Source organism: Pectinophora gossypiella, chromosome 24 (assembly GCF_024362695.1).
Source record: "Pectinophora gossypiella chromosome 24, ilPecGoss1.1, whole genome shotgun sequence".
Classification (NCBI taxonomy): domain Eukaryota; kingdom Metazoa; phylum Arthropoda; class Insecta; order Lepidoptera; family Gelechiidae; genus Pectinophora; species Pectinophora gossypiella.
Genome location: NC_065427.1, coordinates 2381408 through 2401173, shown reverse-complemented (window position 1 = coordinate 2401173; position 19766 = coordinate 2381408). Strand labels below are relative to the sequence as shown.

Sequence of the window (19766 nt, the reverse complement as noted above, 5' to 3'; positions counted from 1 at the left end):
TTTTAAATTTAAATCAAGACCAGCGTGTATCTTCTCCAAAGTGTGTTGTTCAACTGACCTCAAGAAATTACATGGGTCGCTCAAAACTGGTTCCAAATTTGAATGATCCCTTCCTTAAAAAGATAAAAGAAGGTAACGCAACATATTGTGTACCTTTTGTTGAAAGAAAGGGTTAAAGACCTCGCTCCAAACTTAATATTAAATCGTTTTTGTCCTTATGTCGCATCCGGTCTCACAAAGGATATGTAAATTACAATAATCTCTGATAATTCTATTATTTCGGTATTAGCTTGTGATCAACTTGTCCGCGGGTTTCGATTTTTATGCTGTCTTTTTTATTGGCACTCACAAAATGTTTGTTTTGAACATATGGCTTATACTTGATGACGTCTTTAACTGATTTTTTTTGTAACTAATATTTGTTTTCCGGTAACGTATAATTTTCAAAACGAACTGCAAGGCCGGTTTTAAAAAGTAATAACAGAGAATGCAGTTTTAATTTTAAATTTGAAACAAAAGAAGAAAGAATATTACTTTTTAAATTAGTTTCGGATTGGCTCACCTTGCATTTGTCTATTTCCCACGGTACGGCGGATTAGGGGTTCATTGTGATTTTATTTTTAATTTTTTGTCGCGTTTTGTTTCACGAAGGGTGTTGACAGTTATTTGTTGCTGCGAATCTGTTCTCATTCCATTTTTTTTTGTTTTAAACATTGTTTGAATAAGGAACCGGTTTGGATATCCTGTTCATATTTCGCATTCATTCGTTTTTTTCTTAAATAGAAATTTAACGGTTCAACGCTGAGAAGTAGTTGAGCTTTTGTGGTTATTTTTTTTAAAGAACGGTTAATTAAAATTTGATTTATTAATATTTTTCTATTGCGGTCTCTTGTTGAGTCAAGGGTTTGTTTTTAATTTATTGCATTCAAAAATATATTTGGTTATAATTTAAATGGAAGCAACATTATGTCGCGTGATTTCTAATTTTCTAAATCACCTTAATCATAAACTAAAAACCTCGATCTATTTTCCGAAAAAGTTTTGTTCTAGGCACAATGACAATAAAAATAAAAATCTTACGTCTCTTTTTTTCACGCACCGCCACCGTTCATTGGAACGCGACAGCAACAGCAGCAATCACCCTCGGCCGACTCCACGATGAGCGAGAGATCTCTCGTACCATATGCGCTGGTAAATTTACTGTCTTCACTCAATAACATCGATGTAAATAATTTTCTACACTTCTCAATGTCAGTCTTGTGATTTTTAACATTTAATTTTAACATGGAACGCGCCTTAACAATTTTTCGTTGCGCTTTATCCCGACTAATATTTGTTTTATTTTTTCACGGAACGTTCGCGTTCTAGATTTGAATTGTCGTTTTTTTAACGAGTTAACAGCATGTGCACGTGAGTGTTGTGTAGAATATTTTTTTATTTTTGTAATGGGTAAGTTTTTTTTAATTTCTTAATAAATAAAACTTTCTTAGTGGCCAGTTTGTAATTCATTTTGCTAGGGCTGTTCGCGTATTTCAAGCAATGATTTAATTGGATTGACTTTAACAATTCTGGGTTTAATATAAATGACAAAAATAAGACAATTGCTTTAGCAATTTAAATAGAAGAATATAATATATTCTGGTAAAAGAAAATGACAAAGCATATTGTTGGCTTGTAATGTATTTACCTACAAACAAGGTAGAATACCTATTTAACTCAAATTACATAAGAAAGTATTTTGTCCAATTAACAATCCTTACTTTGTAGACGGCAATGGATAAGCTCTAACGGACCAAGTATACAAATTAATATTGTATCTAAAAACTGGTCTCGGAACCCGGAACAAGTATTCTAATATATATTGTACTTGTTAAACTCTATCTGATATATTGAGATGCACGATCAGCTCTATAGTTAAAGAAACTAGTATTTTATATAGCTTGAGTATGAAACCAATTGCTTTTTGATTAACAAGGTTTTGTGTTGAATATAATATTGATAAATAATAATATCAAACATTGACTTTTGAGAGATTTAAGAAACAAAATGGAATATTATTTGAAATGATGCATACTTTTTTTACTATATTACTTGATTGCGTAAGTAAGTAATGGAATTATTTAGCAGATCGGTTCATAATAATATAATTAATGGTTATGTACTAAGTATATATGTAGAGGCAAACATATTCGTAATCCCTATTACGGTAGATAGAACCGGGAATCCGCACTAATAATTGACAGACGTACAGCCTGACCAAGTGTAATAATATCAAATTTTAGTAAATAAATAACTTATTAAATTTAAAAAGTGCGATTCCATTAAGATTAAATTCGTTTCATGAAAAATATTATTTGATAAATTAAATACCTATACCGTGAATATTTCAACCATGAAGAGCTATTCAGTACTCTTGTGTAACACAAAATACAGTTCAATCAACAAAGATCACACCCAACAAAATTTCGTTTCTAAAATCTCAAAAGCCCTATATCCTAAAAGAAGAAAAAAACTAACCTTTACATTTTCCACGCAGCCACAACAGCAGTCACCGACCGGCGACGGGCCGCTACCGGATCGCAACGCAATGTTGCCCTTCGCTTTGGTAAATTTCCTGAATAGCCTGAATATCGATGTAATTATTTTTTCTTTCTTTCACTTCACTAGCTCTTGCTTATGCGGAAACTCATGCAAAGCCATAAAATGGTTTTTAAAAGAAAATAAAATACTTACCTGCATTTAAACTCATGAACTCTTTTTAAAAAGAGAACATTCGTATACGTCTTGTCAGGACTGCAGAAGCGCAGTTAGATATTTAAATTACGAATTCATTAACTTTTTAAAGAGACGGAAAATGCTTGCCTTAATTTATTTTGTTATGTACGTGGCGTTTTAAAAACAGCCTAAATACGTAAGCGTTTTAAGACTACAAAATTATGTGTCTTAATCTTCTTCACCACAAGGAGAGATTATGTCGCGACGTTTCTCATCTAAAATGACAATAAAATTACTAAATTTTATGAACATCTAACATAATATAGAATAGAATATATCCTGAAGGTATAGTATCGCCAGCTATGTTTAATTCCCATGTAATAGGGGGGATCTTTTTGCCATTAACATAAACTGCCTATATACGTCCCACTGCTGGGTACAGGCCTCCCCTCAATCAACCGGAGGTGCTCCACTGCGGGTTGGTGGAGGTGTTTTTACGGCTAATAGCCGGGGCCAACGGCTTAACGTGCCCTCCGAAGCACGGAATCATCTTACTTTTTCGGACAATCAGGTGATTCAAGCCTGAAAAGTCCTTACCAAACAAAGGATAGTCTCACAAAGTGATTTCCACAATGTCCCCATCGGGAATCGAACCCGGACCTCCAGATCGTGAGCCTAACGCTCTAACCACTAGACTTGGCCATTAACCGGGCACAAATACTGGAAACCACGTGATATTAATTATCTCTGAATTCAAACCCCCCAACCAGAATCCGAACCCCTGACAAAAAAAATTAATGTAAGTCACACTTTCTTCGAACAGAGTTACTGTTATCACTGTTTTGAATATCTTTTTGGATGATATTCTTTTTGGTGCTAAATCTTTTTGCTAAAATTAATTAATCATGAGTTTCCGTATGTAACCGTTCCATTTCATATTATAAGTGAGTTTCATCTATATAATTATACTTAGTCTTTTATCGTTTTGTTCATTTATTTGACAACGATAATAATGTTTTTAAGGAAGTGTAATGATTTGATGAAACTCACTAAGTTTACACGACGTTCTATAATATTTTAATAACAGCTTTCTTATATGTTTTTCGGCGCACTTATAACTATTGTAACATGAAAATATTCTACTAAATGTTTATAATTTTTACTTCTAACATTTTTTGTGCTAAAAGGTTATTAACGCATTTGTGTCAACAAAAGTTACGGAAATCCTTTCATTTAAATTTTCAACTGTACGTAATCTTAGTGCCTGGTAGTCTTATAAAAGATCTTTATGTTTTTGTTAGGTAAACGTATTTTCTTATTTCGCTTCCCTATTATTAATACTTTCTTAAATTCTTCAATTACTAACCCCTACTAACGGTTTCAAAGTGTGAACAGTCAACTCATAAGTTTCTCGTTTTTACAGCAACAGGCGCGGTCCGGGCAGAGCATCAGCGAGAGAACGCTCGAGGAATGCTGGTCGACACTGCAGCGAGTGAGTTGGCACCTGTTTCAATGCGTATTGTTATCTTCCAAGGGTAGGGGATGCGCGGCGGCCATCGTGTTCCAAATTTCAAATGAGTTTTCTTTTTAAATGGTTGCACTAAGAATTTTACTTCTTTTATCGATTATAACTTTTTTCCACAAATGCAAATATTGGAATACGGTGGTCTAAACGTGTCTTCAAATAAATGGGGGTATTGGTGCAAACCAATTACTCGTAATTTTTATACTAAGGTGAGTTTTCTTTTAACATTTTAACCTACATTAGAAACTAGCGCGACTCTCGCAAAGCACCAGCTAGAGTAATTTATTTTTTACAAGATTTTATCTGACACTCTAGCAGCGGGTGGCAAAGGAAACACTCCTACAGCCAGATAGGGTCTTTTTACTCGACAGGAACTATAAAGTATCTAGGCACCAATCTATACTTAGCATATTCATTACAACATTTTCGCATAGAACTGATCAAGATAAAAAAATACTGACTGGCGATAAAATGCCTGAGGCGTGTTAACAATTTATTTAATCGAGATTTGCGCGCCATTTTGCTTTTTTTCGAGGCGAAGATAGTTACCATCTGCGTACAAGGTGGTGTATGGTGTATTACCCAGGAAGTACTTGTAAGTACTGTATTTGCGAAACATCTGCATTTAGCGTTTTTTTATTGAGAACACGGAATAAAAATGGGTTGGGTTTGAATGAAGTGCGTTTTTGTATGTTGGAAGTAATTGATCAAATTATAGAATCGTTACGTCTGTTTATCGACACTTAGGTAGGTAGTTTCCTTTAGACATGCAACTTCGTTTATTTTTGTATAGCGTCTATAATTATATTACTTACATAGATCTGCAAATCTCAATCGAAATAGGTGTCTAAAGTTATTTGATATACCTATTATTTTTGTCGATATTATTTTTGTAAAATTCTTCTTCATATAAACATCCATTTGATCACAACACATAACTTTGCTCAAAAAAGACCTAAATGCAAATTTGAAAAACGAAAAACGCAAACGTTCAGAAACTCCATAACGGACATCATAAACGTACTTCACGGACTAACAGGTGCTTGAAAAAATTAAAAAAATAAACTTTACCGTACACAGGACGCGGAACGAAAAGTGCAGGATAAAAAACTCTTTGTATTGGGCCAGTACTTGATCTTTTGAGGCAGAAAAGAATATGGAATAGGTAGAGTCGATTAGTGATTGTAATTTTTCTGAAACACCTTAATCTTATGGTATGGTTTGAATATAGAATTGATTTATATTCATTGAAACAATTTAATTTACTATGTGGTTTAAAAATGAATAATATTCTTACATTCCTTAATCAAATATCCGTCGAATTTAAAAATATTCTGTCTATATTAAACATTATAAAAAAGTGAAATATTTATTAAATAATCATTGTAATGAACGAGATCACCTACTGTAACAATATTTTTGGTATAGTACTCAATGTCTAAAATTCAAAATTCTAACCATTCGACTCTATTCCATCTGATTTCGCTTTGTTTTGGAGGTTTGTACTTGATATGCGTTGTCGAAAAAAATGAACATTTGCATGTCGATCCGCAATGAATTTATCGTTATTGCCGCAAGATTTATTGTCCCGCCGCTTTCCGAAAAAATCCACCCAAAATGACCGCGTTCCAAATTTAAATTTCAAATCGCATTGTTTTTACGTTCGAAATTGAGACGATTTTGACATTCGCCGTTCAGCCACGAATGTGTTTTACTTTTTTATTTCGTCTTTCGTCTCGAGTCGACTGTACCGATTTTCTTTTTTTATCCGATTCTTTTTCTTAAATTCCGCAACAGTAAATCAATTCGGCGTTGTCGTGCTTTTTTGCATGTCGATGTCCCTGTTATAAATATTGTTTTAAAAATGTTTTTTAATGACATGCGGAGTTCTGGAAGTGTCATTCGAAGCTTTATAGTCGCCGCTCGCATTTAGAGATGGGACTTTTTAGTTTTAAAACGGTCTGGCTGAAAATACGTTTAGCGGAAACTTTTTCTTTTTCATTCGAGGAACGAACGAGAACGAGAGAAATTATTTTTTTAATCTGTAACATCTTGTTACAAGTAGACGATAGGAGTGGGGTGGGGGGTGCGGTAATTATGAAAAGTGTCCAAGAAGGGAGGAAAAAAGGGTGAGGACGTTTAAAAAAAGTGGTTTAATGACCGAACGGCTTTTAAACTTAATAGGTTTTGAAAGATTGTCCTGTTATACTTCGTTTTTCTTGCAGATTTTGTAGAGACTTGAAAGTATTATATTTATCGTGTAAAACATTTATGTATTGATTTATGTTGGTATTTTAGTATTAGGGGGGATAGATTGAAGTATCATGTTGCTTAATATCTCGGGCATGACTATAGAACTTGTGTTTAAAGGTGATCGGCAAATAAATTGTATTATCTTTGGTCTTTTGCCAAAAATGGCTATAAGTTGTCTTACGATTATAAGACACCGGTTATTTTATGAATATAATACAATCCTAAAGTGTAACACGTATAGGTACCTAGCTATTATAGCTCATTCACGCTAGCGTTGAAAACTTCAATAAGAAGAAGAGGTTGCGCTGTAAGCTTGCACAATTACTTACTTGATACTTTTCTTTTGACAAAAATGCAAAAAATAGAAACCAAAGCCCTTTTAGTAAAGTCTTGTTCAGCGTCAGGTTTTACGATGACATATTTTTATAAACTTTCCCTGAATTTCAAGATGGAGTCCATCAAACAAGTTCCCTCGTAAAGTTACACACTTTAGCCACTTCCGGTCGTTTTTAAAAGCTGTTAATAATCTGCCTGCAGAATATTGAATAATGTTTCGGAAGAAAGAAGATAGTATAATATAGTATACTAGCTGTTACCCGCGATATGCGGGTATCAACATACTGCTAATAAAACTCTATAGTTTTCCGCCCCTTTTTACCCCCTTGGGGGATGAATTTCGCAAAATCCCATCTTAGTGAACACTTACGTCTTAAAAGGACCCCCATGCAAGATATGAGACTTCTAATCTAATCAGTGAGTTGTATTTCGCTTCTATATGTATATTAGGGCCCAGCCGAGTGAGGCACGAACATCGCGTTCCATACGTGTTAGCGTATTACATTTAGACGTTTAGACTCCACATACCCTCTTCGCTTGATATAGGGGAGTTCTGTGCCCAGCAGTGGGACTAATGTAGGCTGTTTGTGTATACAAGATGAAAAAACACAAAAAGAAACAAGAATTTTGCGATGGAAAATTCGGAATCATCTCCCTCAGTACTGTATTCATTACGATGTCACTAACACCTTATATGTTATGTGCGATTAGAAATCTTACTGGTGTTGGTAGAGCCATAAGTCTATAGAAAAAACTAAGATTCGTTTTTGAGTGTGGAGGAGGCAAGAGTAGTGTGTCAGGATCGAAGCAAATGGAATTCTATAGTCTCTGCTTACCCCGGTGGGAAATAGGCGTGAGTTTATGTATGTATGTATGTAAGATTCGTTTTTGGTAGGTACATTTATCTAATGATAAATATGGTAATTGTTATAATTGTAGTTTTAATTCTGTCCTTCGCTATAAGACACTCAGTCTTTCATATTAGATGTAAATTGTATTTTACATTTCTCACGGATGTAATTACCTAATGTTTTGAATATCTTTCTTATAGGAAATGACAACATAAAATAAAGTGGCATTTTTTTAAAATACATAATCAGTCTAAGATAAATGGGTGCCTATAATTATTATCCCTGCACTATAACTTTGTGGGTGAGAGCCTTCAGCGCTCCCCATTTGTCCGGCCAAGTAGTTAATGCCATCTGCGGCAAATCTACAATAAGACACGTCAAAGAAAAAAGCTATAACTTTGTAACCCGTTCCCGTATTTTTCCCGTCCCGTTTTTTTGTCCACCATTACTCATAGCGCGGTACCGTTTTTTGGTGAAACTTGTAAATTTATTTCGCAATTAGTGGTGGGACGCCCTCGTCCCGACATTATTAGAAAACTTTCTTAGTGCCAGTAAAAATTACGTTTTTTCAACACCTGCCCGCTTGTCGCGTGGTATGAATATTTTATTTAGTTCAAAAACGTGGTTTAGTTTTGTTAATGAGTTAAAGTTTATATTCGAAATGAAAATGTTGTCAGTAAATTATTAGTAAGAACGTACTTGTTAAAAGTAATTTTTGGGTTAATAAAGGCAGAATCGAATTAAATATAATATTTAAGCTAACCTAACATCTTTTTTTCTACCTATCAAGTGCTTTCATAAAACTGCGCATATATTATTAGGCCTCAAAGTAGTGACCGCCAGATGACTTTTCGTATTATTAGCACAAAATAACGAAAACATACAGTCTTCAAAATCACGTGCATTAAACCCTAAAAGTTAAATAAATACTGACATTTAAATGCTGGCAATTTACATAACAAATTACTCAGTAGAAAATAAATAAATAAAACGAAACAAATTCATAATGAGTGCATTTGTAAAGGTGGCGTTAAAAACGGCTGATTAGTACCAACACGACAACGGTTTAAGGTTAAATTTTCACAAACACATACAAATTGGCGAGAAAACAGCGCCCTCGAGAACGGGAATAAGAGAAAAACTCGCCAAAAATTAGATTTCTTCCTCGTACTGCGCTTCTCTTGATTTGATACTTGAAATTTTGCCGGGTTTATTTTAAGCTCAGATTTTGTGAATACTTGAGATTTCTCGAACTATTTATTTAATAAACATTTAAGTTGAATTTTAAGGAAAATAGCTATAACTTTTAACACATATTTTTCTTAAATATTGCTTGTCAAGGAAGAAAAATCTGAAAAAAAAAGCACAAAAATATGATACTGTATCATACAATGCGACGAATAAATAATAATTAATATATCAAGGGCATTTTAGTACTATTTTTGGCTATGAATAGTATGTCAACACATGAAAATATAAATGTTGTTCATAAATTAAACCGAAGTATCTATAAAATGCCGTGTAAAAGTTTTTTGGCTATCATGATTCCCTTCGACTACGTAAAAAATAATAAAAAAAAAATAAAATAGACTTGTTTATTAAAATAAAACAGCCTCCGTGGTCTACTGGTTAGAGCGTCAGGCTCACGATTTGGAGGTCCGGGTTCGATTCCCGATGGGGACATTGTCAAAATCACTTTGTGAGACTGTCCTTTGTTTGGTAAGGACTTTTCAGGCTTGAATCACCTGATTGTCTGAAAAAGTAAGATAATTTCGTGCTTCAGAGGGTACGTTAAGCTGTTGGTCCCGGCTATTAGCCGTAAAACACTTTCACCAACCCGCAGTGGAGCAGCGTGGTGGAGTATGCTCCATATCCCCTCCAGTTGATTGAGGGGAGGCCTGTGCCCAGCAGTGGGACGTATATAGGCTGTTTATGTATTAAAATAAATATGAATTCCTTAAAGTATCAAGACGTCTTGCACCCCTTCCGCATCGCAGCTAATGGTCTGTGCTAGAGTAAAAAAGCGTCGTCGTTGGTAGAAGATAAAAATTAGCTGAAATTAAAAGAGGCTAACGAACGCTATTCTGCTGCCGGCAACGTCTTACTAATATTCCCGTTTTATTTTTTTCCAAGGAAATCTGCTTCTTACAAATTTTATTTGCGTTTAATGTTGTCGGAGGGTGGGAATGGGTACCTTTAGTTATTAGGATGTAAACGGACTGACCGGTGACATAGATTGAACTGTTGTATATTGGAATAAATATGATTTTATTATATCTGCAGCTTTGTAAAGGTTTACAGTTTTATTAAGATAATGACAATGCAAAGGATAAATTATTAATGTCTTGCTTCTCCTATATTATACAAGATACGATCTTTTGGTACATTTTTTTTTAGAATTTCGAACCCACGCGCAAGGCGGTGTTTATAATGTGCAGTGTAGAAATTAAAATTCAAAAATATCTTTATTCAGTTGGTAACATAGTCAAACTCTGAATCGTCAAATTTTACATAACGACCGTCTCATCCGCCTAAAACGAATGCAGCTTCTCACAAACTGTATGGCCTGGAAAAAGTAGCTGCTAGAAAATCCCCGACACAGGGCCATAGACGTTCTTAAAAAAAAACTGAAAGTACGTATTGTTATAATATAATTCAATTCAATTAATTTGGCTGCCTAATATCCTAGACAGCTAATCCTACGAATTCATATCTTCTAAATAAGTAATAAATAATATTAACATAACATAAACTGCCTATATACGTCCCACTGCTGGGCACAGGCCTCCCCTCAATCAACCGGAGGGGGTATGGAGCATACTCCACCACGCTGCTCCACTGCGGGTTGGTCGAGGTGTTTTTACGGCTAATAGCCGGGACCAACGGCTTAACGTGCCCTCCGAAGCACGGAATCATCTTACTTTTTCGGACAATCAGGTGATTCAAGCCTGAAAAGTCCTTACCAAACAAAGGACAGTCTCACAAAGTGATTTCGACAATGTCCCCATCAATAAATAATATTATAGCCTATAATTTACTTTGAAAGTGTTTGTTGATACGTGATTTATATTTACTCTTCTAAACTCCCTTACACGTGCTTAAGAGGAAATTCAAATTCTTGTGACCTTATCACCTTTGAGTACAGTTTTTCATTATTAATCGCTTTTAAGGTTATATTTATGTACTTACGTGCATCCATCAAGTGCGGAGTGAAATTGGGGATGTCTTTAGGAACGCTTTAGTACGATATACTCTGAATCGGCGTGCTTGTATTAAACTTTGATGAATGTATAATAATATATACTAAACACCTCTGCCTACTCCTTTGGGGATATAAGCGTGATGATTTAGTATGTAATTTGAAATTAGTTTCGTATCCATAATATATTTTAAATTTTAAAGGCTTATTAAGGGCAGATCTAAAAAGTATCTTATGACTCATACAAAAAGAAGAAAAAAAAAGTAAAAGTATTTTATGATTGATACATGAAACATTTTTGCTAGTCTCCTTACTAAAGTAACCAATAATAAGGAAGTGCAACATAATCGTCTAAGTACTAGCTACGATAATTTCACAAGTCGTCATTCTAAGGAACCCCTAATTTCACATATTTACCGCTCGGTTGAACTCTAAGTACGGAGACCTAAAGACTAGGGACTAGATAGAGCTGTATTGATGAATCAATATTTATATAAGTAACTGATATTTATACTCATAAATAAATCAGTTGAGTTACGAGTGTACGAGTATATAAATGTAATAAAATTATGTGAACGAGAATAACGATATTTATTTTATTATTTTTTTACATAATGAGTATTTTGTTAAGATTCATATCTGTATATTTTATATATTATATTTTTTTTATAGTTGATTAAGAGGGAGCTTGTGCCCAGAAATTGGACGTATAAAAGCTGTTTATATTATGTTTATTTAATACAATACAAAATGTTTTATTGAACATAAAGGACATAAAGAAAATACATTTTATTTTGATTAAAAACAAGAATATTTTTTATTGTTGTTCTAATGTCATAGCAGTTTACAAATACTAGTATCTATCAGTCATTCTTAGTAACAGCTACATACTCATTGATACAGCTCTGAAGAAAATATACTTTTTTAATGACTTAGTGTAAAAGGGACAATAAACGTTCTAGCGACAAGTTATTAACTCATTTTACGGTTTTTTGATGCGGTTAATTATGGCGTTTTCAACTCTACTAATAACACGTTTCTTTTCCTTCGCAATCTTTTTTTTCCGTCAGTCATTAAGACTATTAAGAAAAAACGAGCACTAATAAAATTAAATTGTAATTTCATGCAAAAAAGAACTAAGTTCAAATTGTTTTAATGAATGTGTAATTTTTATAAAAAATATGGTTATGACATTCAATACAATACAATACAAAAACTCTTTAAAAAACTTTAAACTTTTTTTTATGAATTGAAGTTATATAATTATATGTCTCTTTATTGGAACACGATCTAAATGCATACATAAATGATGATTCTATTAAGATCGATGAAGGTCCACAAGTTATCAACAAAACAACGAATCGGCCAAGAGTTCCTAATGAGGTGGGCAGAGTCATAGGTAAATAGAAGACAATTCGCAGCCACTTACGATTATGTAGTCCTGAAGTAGATATGACGAAATAAATGTCATTAGACCTTTGCCGAAACCTGTAAAACAAATAACCTAATAGGCTGAGAAGACCTCTCATTAACTAAAGTACACCATCATGCTGCTCCACTGCGGGAGAGAATAATTTTAAGCTTATTTTTAATTAGGGCTTTCTACTTAAGCTCGGCAAAGGCAAAGTAATATAAATCCTAAAAAAAAAACGAAAGAATTTCCCATAGCTCTTCCAATCAAGACCACCAACGTAAGGCTAGCAAAAAAAATAGTATAGGTAGTATAAGAAAGTACTGGTGAATGCAACGAGTTATAAAAACGAATGTTGGAAAAAACCTGCGTCGGTCGCGGACGGGCGCGGTGAAAAACTGCATGTATACCCGTCTCGCTCACTCGCTAGTTCGCCAACATGAAAGACGTTTTGATACTTTCGCTGCGATTTTAATATTGTTAGAATTTAGAGAAATATTTTCTGATTTATCCTCACTTATGTCTCATTTTTCGCCTCGAACTGGAAAATAAATGCCCAAATGAGGGATGGCGGTTACCCAAACCCTAGCCAGAATATAAAAATTAGTTTTCTTTGATATTGATCAGAAATTGAAATCGTGACAAGCATGCCATAACCTCCTAAGGCTAAGATGTCCAGACATAATAGGTTAACAATGAGTTTTGGATTTTAATAGGACATTCGGTCTTACAGTTTTAATGCGCTTTAAACTGCTACACAGTCATACATGCATAAAACTCTTTGTTGAAAATATTTCCCGTTGTCCAAAAATCTTACCACGTCGTGTACCTCTTCTTTTTATTTTTTAAAAAGTCTTTATATTTATGTATAAATAATATAACTTAATTAGTTCAGATGCAGATGTGAAAAGGGGTGCTAAGATTGATTCTTAGCATTACTTCTTTAAAGTGACTTTAAAATTTCATAAATGTGTCAGTTAGCTTTCTTTCTTAATTCAAATAAAATAGTCCACACTGGCTTTATAAACATCGGAAGTGCTTGCCATTTTATACTTCACTTTAATGCGTCTGATAATAAAACAACAAAAGATTACGTAACAATCAAAAGTATCAAGAACACTAGTGTAGCGAACTGCAAGCCTCAAACTAAGGAACCGCTCGGATATAACTGACTATAATAAAAAACTTAGCGAGTACCTACACATAAGTGCATTACGATGCCATACTTCTCTACAACTATAGAACTTATAAACAGAACGCCTACGGGCCACGGGCCGAGTGCACTGCGATTTTTTGCACCAGACTGACATTTGAAAAATACATTTTGACGAAAACGGACTTCTTTTCTGTTAGAAAAAAGAAAAAAATAAATTTGCTTTTAAACCTGTGCTCGCCGCGTTCTAAATTAAAAAGAAAAGCTTCGGCGACTTCCAGTGTTCTAGATTTGAATAGAGTGCGAAAGCGCGCCTTTTTGAATTTTTTGTTTTCTTTTTTTTTGTGCCTGTGTTGTGATTATATTTTAACTTTAAGTGAAATGCGTTATGACTGTGTCGCTTCGGGACTTTGGAAAACTCATAGATGCAGGTATTGTTTATTCTATTGTTTTATGTGTAATAAATATTCAGTTTGATACTTTTAATATCTCTAAGCAGCGATGCATATTCTGTAACTAATCGAATCAGTTAAGGTTGTGTATAAAGCTTTTTGCTTACCATTAAGGCAGTGTATGCTTAGAAAGTGACCTACCTAAGGCTAGCAAAAGCTAAAAGTCAGACTGTGACATTTACGGTTTTTATTTACCTTTCTCTTCATAGATTTTGTAAGTCTTAGTTCGATTACGGCAACGAAGACATAATACCTATAGGTTATAGTTTGAATGTTTCTTCGATGTTTGAACTTAACCTCAATTATTTCTTAAAAAGGAAAAGGAATATTATTTATCTATCAATTTAAAGTGATCTTTAGTAGTATACTATTATTGTAAATGTGGGTAATTTAAATAGCTATCAAATATGAATTCTGTTGATTTTAAGATAGCGCATGTGATATATAAGTATAACAGGTTTTTGTTTTCATATTTGATTTCTATAATAATTGAGTAGCCAGTACCGTCGAAGCCATTTTTTTTTCTGCAAGAGTAACCAATCAAATTGTTGCAGAGGCCATGTGACAGTTTGACTATAAGAGTTTTTTATTTTCATGTTTGATTTCTATAATAATTAAGTAGATAGTTTGTTTGCTTAATCAAAAGCTGTTTTTTTTCTGCAAGACTAACCAATCCAATTGTATTCTATTCCAGTCATGTTTAGAAAGTCCGAAACCTTTGTTTCTACTGTCCTATTATAAATGTTTCCGTTCGATAACGGCTCATTAGATTAATTACTAGCAGATACATCAAGCTGTCTTAGAGCAGAATTTAATTGACTTATATTTTATGATAACTTACATACTTAATCTAAGGGAACGCAGTTCTTAGCCGGTTAGAAGACGACTTGTCTTCTAACATCAATAACAAATACAAATCAAATATACTTTATTGCAATAAAATAAAAATAAAATAGTTAAGTACAAAAGAGACTTAAAGGTCCATGGCAAATGGCGGCCTTATCAACTTAATAAGTTGTTACATTTTCTTATTTTTAAGGTACCTACGTACAACCCATAATAATATTCACAATTATTCATTATTTTTATACTTAGTTGATTTATAAAGTCATGTTCTTTTTTTTCTTGTTTATCTAATAATTTAGTGATGTTTAACTTTGTCTATTTTTATAACATTAAGTTCTTTACGATTCGACATTTCTAAACGTATTCTTGAGGTCAAAAGCAGGTCAGCCTGATTTGTCACGAGAAAAACATCCCTTTTCTTTTTTTTACACTTATTGTAGATATTCCGCAAATGGAATTAAGTACTGGCCGGGGTAAAACATCCCGGACTAGGAACTAAGTTTAAAAAAACAACGTTTAAAATAATATTTTTTAATATTTCATTTTTAAAGCTCATGAATATAAAAATGAAATAAAATGTTACCTTATTTGATATATTGGAATTACCATACCACAGAAATATGATCACATATAAGTCAAAGGTTTCTTATAAACTAAAGGGACCACAGCATAATAATTATGAAATCAATGATATATCGCTTTCCGTTAAATAGGCTAATAAACACTCTGAAATCCTTTACGCAACTCTTTTCCTGTTTTGTGCTATAAAAATATAGATAAAATATTTTTAATTGGCTATGCTTTACTGCGATGTTATATTTGTTACAAGTATAATATTTTTATTACTCTATTGCTCGATAATTTACTGCAACTGTTCATTATATTTCCGTATTATTTTATTCTGTGTATTTCTTAACTAGTTTTTCAAAAATAGTTTTATGATTATGTTTCTTTATATTAGGCAATACAAGTGAGTTAAAAATTATATTAACTTTAGTCTTTTTTCTGATAAATTTCAAATTTTAATTTAATTTGAACACTTCTTATTGATTTCGTATTATCTTTAACGTATTCAAGTGCTAATTTTGTCTTAATTATTTATCGATTTATTTAATTTTTCCATTTATTAAACTAATGAAAAGATTCATCGAAAATAGGCTGACATTTTTATAATATAATATTATTTTATGTAATTATTTCAGAAATTGTAGTGTACTATATAATGAAGCAGTAGGTAGACTGTATTCCGTATAACCCCTACGGCTTATAACTGACTTGCGCACCTTACTGAGGATGTCGATACTTGGATTTTTTCCTTTTGTTTTAAAATTTCCGGTCCATGCCAGCAAACATTGATCATACTGAACCGAAAGTAGGTACTTATATAATGTGTTGAATTCACCCATAAACATAAAGAAATTAGGATAAAAGCAAGTCAATTTAACATTATTATAATATGTAAAGATAGAGTTCATATTTAGAATTCGCAAAAAAAGATTTGATTTGATTTAATATTTCAGTGAAAATTAGTATCCAGACAATTGAACTACCTCCATAGATACAGCCTGGGCCTCTTTAAGGCAAGTGAATAGACACTTTCTAGGTAAGCATGTCCCATTCTCAACCACATCACCACTTACTATCAGATGAGATTATCATAAAATGAATACTTACCCACTAATACAAAAATCTGCAAAGATTCTAGGAACGGTTAGATGAGGTACGCAGCGAATGCTATCTGCGTGGATAAACCTCGTACGGCTATTGGTCGAATCGAAGTGCTCGATATAATTCGCGTCGCGCGCGATTCGGAACCCATGTTGCGGGCGCAGTACTTGTCCACTTAAGAACTTACCTATGTTGTAGACTATCCAGAACATATCTAGCAGACAGTACCAGTGTTCTTAAATACTATATTAGAACTATATCTAGAATATAAGTTTAAATCCATCAGCATCGCAGTAAAACAGACCTTAACATATATTCCTTTTCCAAAAAAATATAGGTATAAACAGAACACTGCAACGTACTATAATACAACTATAAGCACAATGATTTCGAAATCATGAAAAATCAAATATTACAAGAGTTCAAACGGGTGAACTTAATAAATAACTAAAAAAACGAAAGAAAAAAACTCATTTGAACCGATTGAAAAGGAAGAATTGCATAACACGCGGGCATGTGACCATTGGTGTGTTGGCGTAGGTCAAGCCCCAACTCACACAACGGTCGTTTAAAAACAGAGAGCAACGCACGCAGCGTATCGGTTTTCGCCAATATAATAAAATTTCCAAACTGTATGTAACATGAAGCTCGTGTTTTTGAACGAATCTGGAGCAAACACTACACTACACTTCCACTACTAAGAATGCTGATCGGAGAAATTTTGTCTTTGGCATGACTTTTACGTGCTACTTATTGCGCAGGATGAAAAAAATACAGAGATACGTATTCTACATTCAAAGCTTACTTTTTTTTGCGGGTGTATGGTCTATACACCTGTGCCTACTTCATACTATTACTTATAGTATTTTTCTTTAATTTATAATGCTTTTTTTTTTTTTTGACGTGACTTATTGTAGATTTGCCGCAGATGGCATTAACTACTTGGCCGGACAAATGGGGAGCGCTGAAGGCTCTCACCCGGTAATTTATACTGCTGTGCAATAGACAACGTACTGGCCCTTACAAATCTTTTAAATTGAAAATCGAGAACGGAACGCATAATTTAAAAGAAATGCACGCGAATGTGTACTTATAAGTACCAAGAATAGAATGAGTAAAAGCAGTACCTAAAAAGAGAATAATATTTCTTCCGTTTGTCTAAACTCGTTCGGCACACGCGCGGATTTCGTATGTGGGCGTAAGTGCATCTGTGTGCGTGCCTGTGGGTGAACGTGTAGCGACCTAGAAACGCGCGTGTGTGCGTGATGCGTACGAGCAAACTCTTGTCTTAGGTTAGGGAGGTGAGCGACCTCTCGTTTTGCGCAGACTCCATTTATTTTTATTATGGCCCAACACGTGGGCCATCAGACATCGCGATTTTATTACGTTATCTTCCTCTCCGGATAGTTTATGGGTTGGGCTCTCGTAAAAGAATTATTCTATGCATTCGCTGATTGTTTGCTGGTCAAAGAATGTACAGATTTAAATTGCGAATGACGATTATAAATTGGCTTTAAACATTTGGTAAAAATATACAAATAGCACGACAAAGTTAATTAAAACATTAGCACACAATCCGAAAAATGTTTGTGAGGAAATAAATATGTTGGAATGGAATCGATTGCCTGCATTGTGGTGTAATCGATTTAAAAATGCAAGTTCGATGTCCGTGATCGTGACCTGCGCACGCGTATGAATACTGTATGAACTTCACTTTGTGTTTTTCAAATCACAATGAACTATTCGTTAGGTAAGGATGTGGTATTCGGATTAATATACGGAAAAAATGAAAATTATATTATTATAAGATCAAACCAGAAACTCAAGTATACATAGGTCAAATTTTGTTTACTTGTGTTCTAGGTTAAAAAAAATATAGATAGATGCCTAAAATTTTGACTATAGATTCTTTATAAATGGCCAAAAATCTAAGCTGACGACTACACCTAAGAGATGACAAACTCACGTCTCACCGAGCTTTCTGTTAGACCAACGTGAAAAAAGTATACCTACTTACAAAAGCATTTTCTTCGTGTAAATATTTTTAACCAAGAATGAACTGGCATGTTATATATCTTAGTATTTTCTTTATAGAGATAAAAAATAAATGTTATATATTAAAAATCAAGGTTAAGTTCGTTGCCCTGATACGTCAGTAGGTATAAAATGCCTACTCAGTGATAGTGTTCTTTGTTTTTCTTATCACTCAGCCCTGAAGGTGCGTTACCCTTTTTAAACTCTAAGACAGTAACAGTTTTATTTATACTTTTTATGTATTTGTTTACTTTTCTCATGGTCAGTGTGGTAGTCCTGGAAATTTACCGCGAGTAACTCTTATGAAAATCGGGGGAAATGCTGATTGCAAAGAACGAAGGCTAAATCTAAAGATTTATTCTTTTTTGAAGATTAAAATATCGTGTCGGGTAATGCAACAAATATATAAAAGAATAAAAATACCTTACAATTAAAATAACTATTAAATATGTTGGAAAAATATAAATCAGTGATCATTTCCCACTAGAGAAATGGTGCTCAAATTATGCTTTATTTATACAAAAAAATATTCAGAATGGATACTGTAAGTATGTACTTATGTGCACAAATGGTAGCTTAAGGTATTATTTAAATATATTGTAGGTTATCGTAAAAAATCATCTCTATATTCTTATTTGAAAGAATATTATGTACCTACTTAGCAAAAGTTTTTACAATGAATATCATAAAATAAAAATATTAAAAAAACAACTTGGATTATCTACGTTGCAATACGAATTAAGTTTAGTAAAGGTTTACAGCCAATGGAATGTCAATGGGATAAAATTTACGCGGTTCTAAGAAACTCGACACCTACGACCCATAAGACGTTAATGTTACTACAGTATTATAAAAATAAAAACGTGGCATAGATAAAAAAAAATCAATTTTAGTCTCTACGTAATGATGATGCCTAGCATGATAAGCAATAGAACATTCTAAATATTTTAAGTACTACAGTATTAGGTATTTGGCATTAACGATTTGGCCCAGGGCGCGAACCTCGGCTCAGGGCGTCGTCTGAGAGGAAGAATATTTGAAAGAATTAATCGACTCTAGTACGGGTCTAAGTATTAGGTTTACATAGATTTCTATAACATACAAACGCGTCAAAAATATCAAAGAAGCTTTTTTATATGACAAATAAAAACTTTATAAAATTATGTAAGAGTATCAGTATGCGCAACAGAGCGTCATTTCTCCGATAAAGCACGATTAGTTATTGCATCATCGTAACGCACACATCTAAACACAGTGCATTGAAGTATCCTTTACTATGCACGAGTCATTCCCGTACAATTTATTTGTTAAGAAAAACAAAAT

The 19766-nt window shown here is 33.4% G+C and overlaps 1 protein-coding gene across 10 annotated transcripts in view; it reads left to right on the top strand.

Annotated features, from left to right (window-relative positions):
• Window positions 1-19766, top strand: part of LOC126377836 (zinc finger protein 628-like) — a 126425-nt gene that overhangs the window by 47404 nt on the left and 59255 nt on the right. For 5 of the 10 annotated variants that reach the window (XM_050025792.1, XM_050025796.1, XM_050025789.1 and 2 more), the window contains exons 3-5: window positions 1126-1224; window positions 2537-2635; window positions 4139-4207. The exons of 1 other annotated variant lie outside the window; for it this stretch is intronic. In XM_050025792.1, coding sequence (XP_049881749.1) covers window positions 1126-1224; window positions 2537-2635; window positions 4139-4207 — 267 coding nt within the window. The remainder of the gene's footprint in view (window positions 1-1125; window positions 1225-2536; window positions 2636-4138; window positions 4208-19766) is intronic. 4 more of the 10 variants (XM_050025797.1, XM_050025795.1, XM_050025793.1 and 1 more) reach the window with 4 other exon arrangements.